A 12,249-nucleotide genomic window follows, 5' to 3' on the forward strand; every position below is an offset into this window, starting at 1 on the left:
ATATATATATATATATATATATATATATATTTCTTTTTGAAAAAATTATCTCTATACATAATTACAATTTCTTCTATAAATGAATCTAAAGTATGAATAGTTATGAATTATAAAATTTTAATAATACAAAGCAAAATAAACATATTTATATTTAAAAGAATTGCATACAAGTGCTATTTGTGTGAAGATATCAATATAATAGTATTAGTGTTGGATTTAAAAAATTAATTATTTATTCTATAAATCTAAAAACTATAGTCTCATTATACAAAAATTAAGCATAATTTGGTTTTCAATTGTATTAGATAGAAGAATATATAAACATATATATACAAAAATTGAATCAATACTATGAATGGTTAAAAAAGTTAATTTAAAAGACAATATTGTTGATTGTTCTTCTGATGGAATTGAATAAGATAAAGATTAGGATATATAGCTTGATTTTCTTTCATTCTTTCTTTAGAATTCAATCTCCATTTACTCTCTTATAGAAAGTTTTAGTAGATCATAAAAGATTGTCGAAGTTTGTAGAATTTTTCATAGAATCTTTTAAAACAACAATTTAAATTTTGGAACATTGTTTAATGTTGAAGAGGTTACAGAAGATTATTGTAGAAATGTGTTTTGTGCAGTTGTTTTACATATTGTTGACGATTTTTTTTTTTTGTAAATTCTAGTAATAGCAGCAAACAATATACACCAGCAAATACATTTATTTATTTTTGAATCTAATCTACTTATTTTTAATTTGAATTGTACAACATCTAATCTAATCTAAAACATTGCATTATTAATACAATCGATTACATTACTTGAAGCATAATACATGTTTCAATACTTATCTTAGATACCATATTGATATTACATTCATACAAAGTAAAGTGCTTTTAGTGGTGTTATCAATTTGATATTCAATCCAGTTTAAATTTTTATTTTTATTAAGGAATTATCACAGTGTAGTTTTATATATCTTCTGGAATATCATTAATAGGTGGAGACATGTTTTTTTCAGATTAATTGTTGGGAGGAAATTGAGTTCTTTAAAAGTCCTCCAAGATTTCAACAATTCATGTTGTTAGAGTAGGATTTAAAGTTTTACCACATCTATATCTGCCAATGATTTTATTATGATTCTTAAGGTTGTTCAACTACATTTCTAATATCTTTTGCCAATATTGAGTATTTTTTTATTAATAATAATAGTAAACCCACCTTGTTTCTTGGATTAAAATTGAAATTTTCATTGTTTCGAAATGCATTTTTGTTGGATTCAATAATATCCTCATAATCATTATAAATCTTTTGAACATATTTAATTTCTCTGTTTGTTAAATATACATATATATATATATATATATATGAAAAATTTAAATAAACTTAGACTTTTACTAAATCAACCCACCCATGATGAAGAATATGATAATCATAATGAATGTGGTTTGTTTTCATTGGTTGCAGATTTAATAGTAGAGAAATGAATCTAGTAGTCATTTTTATTTTCACAATGGATAGAATGAGTGGGCCAATTTAGTGAAAACTTGGGTATATATACATATCTATACCATATCACACTGTTTATTATTATTATTATTTCGAATATTCATAATTATTTTAAAAAAATTATTCAACTTCAGAAAATCGTTTTCCAGTTCAAACATCAACCCTCCACAGCCAGATGAGAACCCCGACGACTGAATAAGCTCCACCGTGCGAATGAAAGCACAAAAGAGGATGAACAGACCCGAGGCACGGAGGCACAAAATGGGCTTTGGCGGCCGAGTCGCTATGGAAGGCTGTTTTAGGGTTTTAGGGTTTAGCGGGGCCAGGATCGTTGTCTAGGGCAGCCCCTCACTCCCCTTCCAGCTCTCTTTCACGAGCGGGTCACCTCTCCACCCTCGTCGCCGCTGCACCGATCCCCCTCTTCTCCTCCTCCTTTCCCTTCCTTCCCATTCCACGCCAGAGCTCTCTTCGTGAACTTCACATTGCGAAACAATGGTAATATTGTGAATTCCTCGTGTGCTTTTGTTTGCGTTCCTTTGAAAGGATTTTAGGGGTTTTGGAAATTGGGCGAGAGGTTTTTGTGTGGCTAACTGGGAGCTGTGGTTGTTGTTTTTTTTTTTTTGTTTTGTTTGACAGACGCTTCACCTTCTGTATGAGTCTGCCTCCGGGTATGCGTTGTTCGAGACCATGGGCTTGGACGAAATTGGGCAAAACGCGGAGGCGATTCAGGAGTCCATCATGGACCTGAATCGGTTTGGGAAGGTGGTCAAGCTCTTGGCTTTTAGTCCGTTCACCTCCGCCGCCGATGCTCTGGAGCAATGTAACGCTGTTACTGAAGGTAAGTCTTGGTTGATGGCATGTTTGCTGTCTCTCTCTACCTCACCATTTCTCCATCTCTCCTTCGCATTTCACTTGCACTTTAATGCAATGGTGGTATTTGTTACTGTCGTTTTGGGACCGCCTACTCAGCACGTAGACATTGATGTTAAAATCCTGCTGCGTACTTTTTTTGGTATCTGTAGGAATCATGACTGCGGAGTTGAAGAATTTTCTGGAGTTGAACTTGCCCAAGGCTAAGGCTGGAAAGAAGGCGAAGGTGAGTCTCGGTGTTGCTGAACCTAAGCTTGGTTCGGCTATCTTGGAGGCTACAAGCATTCCCTGCCAAAGCAACGACTATGTGAACGAGTTTCTCAGGGGTGTTCGTTTCCATTTCAGTCGTTTCATTAAGGATCTGAAGGTAAGGGTTGACTCTTTCCCTCTGTTGACTTTTTAGTCTAATCACAATTCTGTTTGTTAGCGGTATGCGAACAGTAAATGGTGGAAACATGTAATTTTTCAACAGTCCGCACCAGCTCGTGGCACAATGTGCTTGTCTCTTTCCCAACAGAGTTTTAAGGCATTTGTGGGATTTGCAGGAGGGGGATATTGAGAAAGCACAACTAGGTCTGGCTCACAGTTACAGTCGCAGTAAAGTGAAGTTCAATGTGAACCGAGTAGACAACATGATCATTCAAAGTATCAGTCTGTTGGACACTCTTGACAAAGATGTCAACACATTTTGCATGCGCGTTCGGTAGGTTTTTACTTCGCTGACCTAATTTGAGTACCAACCACTTATTTGATTGTGAAACAATCGCTCAAATGTTTGTCTGCATGGTTAGCATTATACGTTCCTCAAATGGAATTGTAATCCATCACGTGGGTTGTTTGTCGTGTAGTGAGTGGTACTCATGGCATTTTCCCGAGCTTGTCAAGATTGTGAATGACAATTACTCCTACGCTAAGCTCGTCAAGTTCATCAAGGATAAGTCCTCTATTACTGATGCTAGCTTGGAAGACCTCACTGAGGTTATTGGAGATGAAGACAAGGCTCGCGAAGTCATTGAAGCTGCCAAAGCATCCATGGGTATGAATTCATCCGTTTTGCTTAACACTGTTACCTTCCGTGTCATTTAAAAGGTTCTAAACAGGGTCTTATTGCTATGCGTATATTCTTGTACTCTTAATTGCGTGTTAAGCACCGATTTCTTATTATAGTTTGACTCAATCAGGTCAAGACATCTCACCTATTGATCTGATCAATATCGAAATGTTTGCCTCGAGAGTGATATCTCTTGTGGAGTACCGCAAGCAACTGCATTCTTACTTGGTGTCTAAGATGCAAGATGTGGCCCCCAACCTGGCTGTGTTGATTGGAGAGATGGTCGGAGCTCGTCTCATTTCCCATGCTGGAAGTTTGACCAACCTTGCGAAGTATCCTGCTTCAACCGTGCAGATATTGGGTGCCGAGAAAGCACTTTTCAGGTGATTCTCGGCTATTTTGGACCGATACTGCTTTGTCTTCCACCATTTTCGTTTCTGTAATTTGAGTATCGTGACGGCTTAGGCTGCCTCGTATGTGGTTTCTTTGAGTTTTTGGATACTTATAGAGTTTGAATATGCTTCGTGCAGAGCGCTGAAGACGAAAGGGAACACCCCGAAGTATGGGTTGATCTTTCACTCTTCTTTCATAGGTAGAGCTAGTACAAAGAACAAGGGGCGTATTTCACGTTATCTCGCCAACAAGTGCTCAATTGCGTCACGAATCGATTGTTTCTCTGGTTAGGATCTGTTACCCCCTTGTCTGCGTGTGTATTTGTGTGTTCTTTTCTCATACAGAGGAGATCTCAACGTGACTTAATTTATCTTACGAATTTCTGATGATTCCTGCTCTTTACAGAGGTCAACACAAGTGCCTTCGGAGAGAAGCTGCGGGAGCAGGTTGAGGAACGCCTTGAGTTTTACGACAAGGGTATTGCACCAAGGAAGAACATTGATGTCATGAAAGACGCTATCAAGAACGCGAATGAGACGTCAAATGGTGCTGATGACTTGGACATGACTGATGCCGAACCCGCCGCAGAAGAGAGTAAGACTTCGGACTCTTGGTGCATAGGTTCAGTCCACGTGATTATCCTCGCGTTCTGTGCATGTTGGTTTCAGAAGTTTCTTAAAAGGCTTTGCTCACTTTTGTTCCGTCAGATACTTAACTTCTCCTCAATTATTTGGTATGAGGGCTTCATTCCGTGTTTGAGGCGAATTAGCAATTTTGAGCAAGTGCTACCCTACGAAATGGCCTTAACTTATTTTGGGGATTTCGACATTTAAAATTTAGTCTGGCACAAATAGGAATGGCTCCCGAGAACCGACGTGGTTGAAATTTCCGCTGATCTGAAGATTTTATGTATGCATATCTACAGGGCTTTAATTTGGATTACTCTTCTGTGTCAATTGGGATTCGTCTCTGCAATATCATTGCTAGTTTTTTAGTAACATATACTCAATTTTAGTTGATGTTTCTGTCTGATGATTCTCCAGATGGTAGCAAGAAGGACAAGAAAAAGAAAAAGAAGAAAGATGGAGAGGCCAATGGAACCGAATCAAATGGAACCAAAGTTGCAAACGGTGCATCAGCTGATGACGAAGAAGCCGCTGTAAACGGATCCGCCACTGAGGAGAAGAAGAAGAAGAAGAAGAAGAAGAAGTCCGGAGACGAAGCTGCCGAAGATGTTCCCGAAGCTGCCCCAGTCACTCCAGTGACAGGGAAGAAGTCAAAAAAGCAAAAGAAGACTGATGAAGAAGTTGCTGTTGCTGTTGCTGTTGCTCTTCCCGTGACCCCGACGACTGATGGTAAGAAGTCTAAGAAGCAAAAGCGCGCAGAGGAGGCGACCCCGGTGGCTGTTGTGACGGAGAAGAAGAAAGAGAAGAAAAAGAAGCAAAAAACCGAGGACTAGGTGTTTTATTGAGTATTTAGGAATTTTCAAAGAGGTACCCTTTTTTGTTTCACGTAATTTAAGGGCTCTCCAACACGCAGCTTTGCTAGAACCTAGCTCAGAAATCATAGAGCAGAAAGAGCTGTCTTACAGCATCCCTTTTTGGTCAGGTGATCCGCGGATCGTAGTGCATGCTCTCGTCTTATATGTCGCCAGGCTCCTTGACCGACTGTACACTGCTGCTTGTACCCTTTTTATTACTTCGATATGTCATGAGATAATGGCTTTAAGACCCAATCCATACGGGATCTAGCTCAGCAGGTTTCTGCGTGACTTAAACCATTGACTAGTTGATTGTAATACTTTTGGGATTAACGCAGTGGGGATTTATTTCACTAAGATCACTCCCGTGTTGCCCGCAACAAGGATACACCCTTTCCATCGAAGGGTGATACGTTTCGACACCCTCTTGTCTTAATCACAATTCTGCACTGCCCAGTTAACATATTTTCGCTTCCTGATACAAAGATGGTCTTCTGCAATTGGTCAGAAAATAATCTCTGCACTTGAAAAAAACGGGAGTATTAAGCTAAAATTTGGTATCGTAATGCAACGCTTGCGCTAGGGCAAACTCACTGGGCAGTCCAGGGAATGAATTTTGGAAAAAACATGTCCATTCGGCTCGAAGATCTGGTTTAACAAGCTTGGTCTTAACCAGTTTGACCATTTTTGAGATAGTTGTTGAGGTGCGAATTTAGCGATAAATGTACCTCACCTAAGCAAGTGCAATTAGAGCAGTGGAACGATACAAGGGCAAAGGATTTGGTGTGTGGATTCAAGTATGTTGATTTAGTATTGGTCAGTCCTCGTAAAGTTCATGAAATCAACATATTGTAATGATCAGTTCTTGTCGAATTCATGTAATTGAAGTTCTAACCTATTCAGTTGTTGAATTTATAAAGTTAAATTATATTATTATTATTTAATTCTTGTTGAATTCGTGAATTCACAATTCTGGTTTAGACTATATTTGGGAATAACTTACTCTGATATTAACAGACAGAAAACTTCATAAATTCCAATCAAGAACCTGCTTGAGTTAATATATGATACCAATTGCAATAAACTGAAGATCAATTAGATTCCCCCATTTAGTCATCTTTCCGAAAAAAATTGTTCACAGTGGAATTTTCTGTACAAGTTTAACAAAGACTTGTAAAACTTGCTCACGAACACTTGCCTTCACATAGGTTTCAAAAGAAGCCAGTGACCACGATATAGTTGACTCAAAATTTTGTATGAAGAACATGACCCCTCAATCTTGAGTTGTCATCAGTCTGCAGAGTTCTTGAGAAATTCGTTTGCTTGCACCTCTTTGTCCCATTCGCCTGCAACCGTTGCTGGCAATATGTGCTAGTCGATCGACCTTGGACATCACATCCTTCATACTATTAGCCAGGTCTTTGGCGTTCGCATTCAGGATGATCTGCAAGGAAGGTTCCATAGCGGTTCACATTTGTAGATCGAGCTTTGAATTCATTGAACGTGCAGTTCAAGAAAGACCAACAGAAGAGGTATTATAACTTGTTAGACAACATTCTAACAGCAACCACCATTAACATGAAACTTATATTGATAATATAAAAGCAAAGGACCTTTGTACAGCAGGTATTTGCACTCACAGATTCTCCAAGTAGACGTGATTGAGCCTCGGCAAATGCAGCAGTGAATTGAGGCCCACGACCTGGAATCGTGAAGACAGGCTTTCCTTGTCCGACCTGCATGCAGGATGGGAACGGTAACATTAGAACAAGCAACATCGATTCACTAAATGTTGGCATGTGGCTCTGTCGAGTAAAAATCACTGGAAAACATCATGACACACCAGCATTAAAATAATCAGATGATCAAAAGAGGATGATAACATGAATGTTTTACACATTCTTGCAAACACGGATATTCCACACATACAAGCTGCTCTGTTGCAGTCCCCGCCATAGCAATTCCTGCCACTGCCCAATCCGCTACATCGTTGAAGTTACCCCGAATCAGTACGAATACGGCATTTTCTTTTTCAAATGCTACCAATGCCGCGCCATTATTAGCAGGCCAAATTCGGTGGTTTTCCAATAAAGGTCCTTGAAGAATCCTGATATCGTAAGCCCATGCTGAAACAGATTGGCTTCATTTCCAAATTCACCATCAATAATCAGAACCACCCTTCATTATACATATCAAAACTGTCAAAGAGAAAACATAAAGCAACCGTCCCTGTACCTCAAAAATGTCAAGCCAAATTCACAATGTCTTCATGCTATTCGTAACAAGCATTTTAATAACGAGCCAAGTACGGTTGGCTCGCCCAGCCTCCGTGATTTTGGAACAACTCCTAATAAGCTCTTCAAGCAAAGGAAAAAAAGGTAACATCGTAAACCAGCTCAATGAGCGGGAAACTATGCCCCAATGAACATTTCAAATCCTTGTACAAACGCTCAGTAGCTTGAGAGACTTATAACAAAATCCTCACTGAGTTTGAGACAGAAACAGATGGATGCCTTCATTTATCCCAACAAATGATTTTAAAATCGAAGAAAATAACAGTGCGTATCAAGAAATCTCACCCAGCGTTGTAAGCATGAAGGCTCAGCAAATGAGGCTGCCAATGTGCTTCTAGAAGCGTTTCCATAAATGGACCTGGTTCTAAAGATGGTACAAGTGGCACGAGAAATACAAGTTTATCGTGAATGAAAGAGGATGATACTTCTTGCGCAACAACCAACAGCTGTGTCCAGTTACTGTGAACCTGTCAAAAATTTGAAACTATGTGGAAGTTAGCTGCATGTTCTAAAATAGAGTAGAATAAGTAATTGAGATCCTTCTCTGAGGTGCAATTTTCTTTCTATCTGAAGGCTATAGGTTCTCATCGAACACAAAATGATTGAAGTCAGAAACCGTATACAAAAAGATTAACAATAGGGTCAAAAGTCAAGACCTCTGGTGTTCTGGACCCTGGAAGAACAGCAATAAACTTTGCCGGCTTGTAGTTCGCAAGAAAGGAAAGCACTCCAGTTGGCTCAAGGTCATCCATCATTGGATTTCCTAAACTTTGAACCTGCCAGTCAATATACCAGAAACCCATAGGAGCAGGCACGCTTTTCAGTGAAGCAACGTAGTACAAAGATTCATGGTTTAGGTGTCCAACAAGTGGCGGACTTAACCACACGCACCTTACATGAAACGACAACATGAAATGTATACCAAAATGCTACAAGCTGTTGTAAATATTGCTGTTGACAATGAACGAAACCGTCATCAACTTGTGACATAACATAAAAGGATGGTTTTGCACCACTTTCACATCCATTTCTTAGGATATCTTATACATTTAAGATATTTTCCACAATTCACCTTGCTACAGAACATTTTGTTACTTTGCCGTAAAATTAATAAAAACTCTTACCTTAATTCGATCAGATTGGGCTAGGTACTTTTGGAGGTACTGAGCAGTCAAGTTATCTCTGGGTACCACCAGCCTGCAATAAGATAATTAATCGTAGCGTTACAAATACATACAATTTGAAGCATAAGAAAAATGTAACGTGGAGTTCATGAATGAAAGCAATTAAATGAACCTCAGAGCCATCACTTTGCAGCATGAAACCTTATTCTTGCATAGTTCTGAAAATTAAATGAAGGCCGCACTTGAGAGTGCTCTTTGACATGAACAAGCAGCAAGTGCTCTGTTGGACATAGATTAAACAAAATCGGAATTACCTGCAGTATGAATCCGACATCAGCGCACGCTCCCATGGAAAATACACACTCCCTGGGAAAAGCAGCAACTCCACTGCCACGAAAGCAGTCTCAGTTCCAGTGCAAACTTCAACGAAAACACTATCTTTTATCCTTTTCTAAAAGCAGTGTGGAGGGGACATCTTCGAGTACTGAACATAAACAAGATGTGTGTACAGTGGACAAGGAAAACGATTAAAAATAAAAATAACAATAAAGAAGAAAAAACAGAGAGAAAACAATCAGTAGCATTCATCATGAACTACAAGAAAATTCCTTCCCAAGGATGGTGGGCCAAAAATGTACAGATATTCCGCACCTGCTTATGAGAAATTAAAGTAGGTGAGCGATTATCACATATTCCAATATGCAGTTATCAAGGGTAATTTGAACTCACGATTTCTAAACCAAGCAGATCTGAGGCGAGTGCCATCATCTTCTCGCACATAGAATTCACTTTTTGCGGTGCCGACGAAAGCAAAGAAACCTCTTGACCTTGATGAGCTGTTCACGCTTGAGTTTCTTTTCAGTCGCTGTGAAGCTAGCCATGCAAGAGCAAGAGGGAACACATCCCCTACAGCAAGAATAACTCCACCTGAATTTCTATCTACCCAATCTGCAACCACATCCCACTGTTCTCACAAATAAGTAATGAGATGTGTAATGGCGTTAACGGCAGGGATTCATAGTGCTCAGCTAAAACGCGAGAGACTTGAAAGTAGAAAGAAAAACGAAAAAAATTATGTAGAAGGATATATTCAAATACATTTACAAGTCAGCCATGACAACCACAATAAATATTCCTTGACCAGGTGCTTGTTCTGTTCATGGAAGAAGAGTCGTCCAGTATTATTTCTGTGGCTTGAACTGAGAAGATACTCGCAACACGAAGAGCGTCACAAATTCAGCCGTACCCGCAGTACTGGCTCAAGCTTCACCAAACCCCGGTGGCTAAAGGAACATCTATGTTAACTTGGTTATCTACTTGTGAACTTTGCTCTTCAAGGCTTCGGTTACTGCTCATTGGAAGTATTAATAGTTTGATGCACATCATTTCAAATCCAGGCCTCAGGTCTCAAGGAAACCAGGATCTGCCTCCGTTGCAATGTTGTCTAATCAAATTGCGAAAATAGAGGCAACCACCTGAAAGTTACGACAAACTTCATCTTCGCTGAACCATAATTCGTTGATTACATGTATAAGAGAGGGACATCGCTTCTCAACACAACACGAATGCGCAAGGAAGCAGGACTGCAAAAGGTGAAAGAGCAAGCAGGATGTCACATTCTAGCACAACTACTCCATTTGTTTTACATCATTTGTGAAATTGACCATGAGTCAATTTTCCGAGCTGAAATGGTCACATGCGTACATGAACAATCTATTTCAAGAACTCGGGGTAACCGTTAGAGAGATTTGTGGTGAAGACGAGGTTATTCTGCTGTTAAATAGCTGAGAAGCTAGATAGAGTTCAACGTGAAGAAAACGTGTGCATTTCAAATTCGTATACCTTATCTCCTTAACTATGATCAAACACGCGTAATGTACCTGTGCTGGCTAACCACGATACGAAAATTCTAAACCGAGCACAATACACGCTCTAGGACCACATGAGTACCATAAGATTCAGCATCCAATAGTACTTCAAAAGAAAAAGAATAATCAGCAAGATTATGGTCAGACAGCTGATTCGTACATTCAAATGTTGATATGACAAGAACTAAATTTAGCGAGCTTCAAAAGTTTCAAAGACCCAGCGACTACCTGTTCAAGCACAAGTGATAATAGACCTGCTCGGACATCCCCGATCAGCTGGGAAAGGTCCATGTATATAAACCTGCCAACATCTTCATGCCATTGGTATATAATATGTCCAAGAGGCTTCTCTAACATCGATCAAATCTCCGATCGAAATGTCCAGGATTAGATAAAATCTAAGCATCAGATCCAGCGAAAAAGACACGCATTAAAAATATTCGAATACCGCAATAGTCCACAATATTTTTGACAAAATTACAGCCACAGATTTAGGGATGTGAGAAATGTTACCCGCCACTAGGCATATTCTTGGCGGGGCCTAGCGTTGCAATCCCTCTGCGACGATATGTATGGCCCTCGCCGACTAAAGGCAATGCTTCAATTTTCAAGTCCATCTCACTTTCTTCTCCAAGCGCCTGAAGCATGGCAGTAATGTACATCTGAGTGCATCAAGATCTGCCTTGACAACCACCATTATGAGTTCCTCAACCTAACAAAGTGTGTATAGATTAAATGTCTTCGTATAAAAGAGAAATTGAGCATGGGCATACCATGAGTTGTGTAAGAATAGATGCAGCTATGGAATCCTCCCCGTGGCCGTTACTAAGGCACAAGATTGGATGGGGGGCGCCTTGGTGATCTGTGAGCAGTGGGAGCTGGAAACTACAATCCGGTTGGTCATCCTCTACTTTGACATCGCGAAGCAGAGATTTACAAAAGATCCTGGTTGCTAGCATTTGGATTGCAAACCTGGAGCGTGGAGGCGACGCAAACAAGCCTGGTAGCAAAAGGAAGCCAGGTAACCAAGCAAACTGTCAGGCTTAACTGGAAATCCATAAACGTAATTAAGCAAGAGAGGAGTGTGAAGGAATTAGACGTAGAGAGCTTACACACAAAATTAGGCGGTGATGTAGCGAGAATGGGGGAGCCAGAGGATCGCAAAAGAAAGGGAGAATGAGGCAAGCGAAGCATTGTCGAATTCGCCATTCCGGGAGAAGAGCAGGTGCGTTGCTCAACTCCCTTGCCTTCCGACTGAAAACACAATTGAGGCACACCTTTAAAGCACGTATCGAGTTCGACCAGGTGACCTGAATTGCGGCATTCTATCTAGGCAATGACACAACTGCATCAAATCTGGAATGCTTGAGACAATGGACTAGCTGGTTCACAAGTTCTGATGCAAGGACTCAATCTCAACAAGACTCGTCCGCCTGTTCCAAAACTTTAACAACGAGGAGTTCCTAAGCCCACGGAGCATGTAGTGAGAGATGTGAAGCTCTTCTGCAATTACAAAAAGAACTCCAATCCCACTCCTCGTGATGCTCGAGGTGATCAAAGAGACACACCCTAAAAATGGTTGCAAAGCAGCGCAACTGCACGCATGTGCATCACTCCGAGTTCTCTAGCACAGAGAAAGATGCGCGAAGGAGAACCATGACATTCG

General features: G+C 40.0%; 2 protein-coding genes across 6 annotated transcripts; one reads left to right on the forward strand and one right to left on the reverse strand.

Moving 5' to 3' along the window:
• Window positions 1–1,876: 1,876 nt before the first annotated feature.
• LOC112293418 (nucleolar protein 56) lies at window positions 1,877–5,654 on the forward strand. Its single transcript, XM_024542787.3, has 9 exons — window positions 1,877–1,998; window positions 2,140–2,341; window positions 2,526–2,740; window positions 2,919–3,076; window positions 3,222–3,409; window positions 3,555–3,807; window positions 3,955–4,103; window positions 4,223–4,411; window positions 4,861–5,654. Exons 1-9 carry the CDS (start codon window positions 1,996–1,998, stop codon window positions 5,274–5,276), a joined length of 1,773 nt encoding a protein of 590 aa, XP_024398555.1. The 5' UTR covers window positions 1,877–1,995; the 3' UTR covers window positions 5,277–5,654.
• Window positions 5,655–6,371: 717 nt separating this feature from the next.
• Window positions 6,372–12,249, reverse strand: LOC112293419 (uncharacterized). 5 transcript variants are annotated; one of them, XM_024542789.2, is made up of 13 exons: window positions 12,152–12,249; window positions 11,696–11,837; window positions 11,357–11,583; window positions 11,097–11,221; window positions 10,812–10,884; window positions 9,445–9,679; window positions 9,030–9,102; window positions 8,716–8,788; window positions 8,248–8,367; window positions 7,877–8,058; window positions 7,227–7,437; window positions 6,938–7,033; window positions 6,372–6,741 (listed from the first exon to the last, which is right to left on the reverse strand). In XM_024542789.2, exons 2-13 carry the CDS (start codon window positions 11,790–11,792, stop codon window positions 6,571–6,573), a joined length of 1,683 nt encoding a protein of 560 aa, XP_024398557.1. In that variant the 5' UTR covers window positions 11,793–11,837; window positions 12,152–12,249; the 3' UTR covers window positions 6,372–6,570. The 5 variants fall into 5 exon arrangements, with proteins under 5 accessions (XP_024398557.1, XP_024398558.1, XP_024398559.1 ...); XM_024542790.3 differs by having other exon boundaries at window positions 11,097–11,261; window positions 12,152–12,214; XM_024542791.3 differs by having other exon boundaries at window positions 11,097–11,265; window positions 12,152–12,213.

The sequence above is a fragment of the Physcomitrium patens genome, chromosome 16 (genome assembly GCF_059467195.1).
Source record: "Physcomitrium patens ecotype Gransden chromosome 16, ASM5946719v1, whole genome shotgun sequence".
NCBI lineage: Eukaryota > Viridiplantae > Streptophyta > Bryopsida > Funariales > Funariaceae > Physcomitrium > Physcomitrium patens.

Coding starts and splice junctions, on each gene's coding strand:
- LOC112293418 (XM_024542787.3), top strand. Junction 2,342..2,525: donor ATGTAACGCTGTTACTGAAG/GTAAGTCTTGGT, acceptor TGGTATCTGTAG/GAATCATGACTGCGGAGTTG. Junction 4,412..4,860: donor CGAACCCGCCGCAGAAGAGA/GTAAGACTTCGG, acceptor ATGATTCTCCAG/ATGGTAGCAAGAAGGACAAG.
- LOC112293419 (XM_024542789.2), bottom strand. CDS start 11,792: ATGGCGAATTCGACAATGCTTCGCTTGCCTCATTCTCCCTTTCTTTTG. Junction 11,584..11,695: donor ATCACCGCCTAATTTTGTGT/GTAAGCTCTCTA, acceptor TTTTGCTACCAG/GCTTGTTTGCGTCGCCTCCA. Junction 9,680..10,811: donor TATCACTTGTGCTTGAACAG/GTAGTCGCTGGG, acceptor TTGTGAGAACAG/TGGGATGTGGTTGCAGATTG.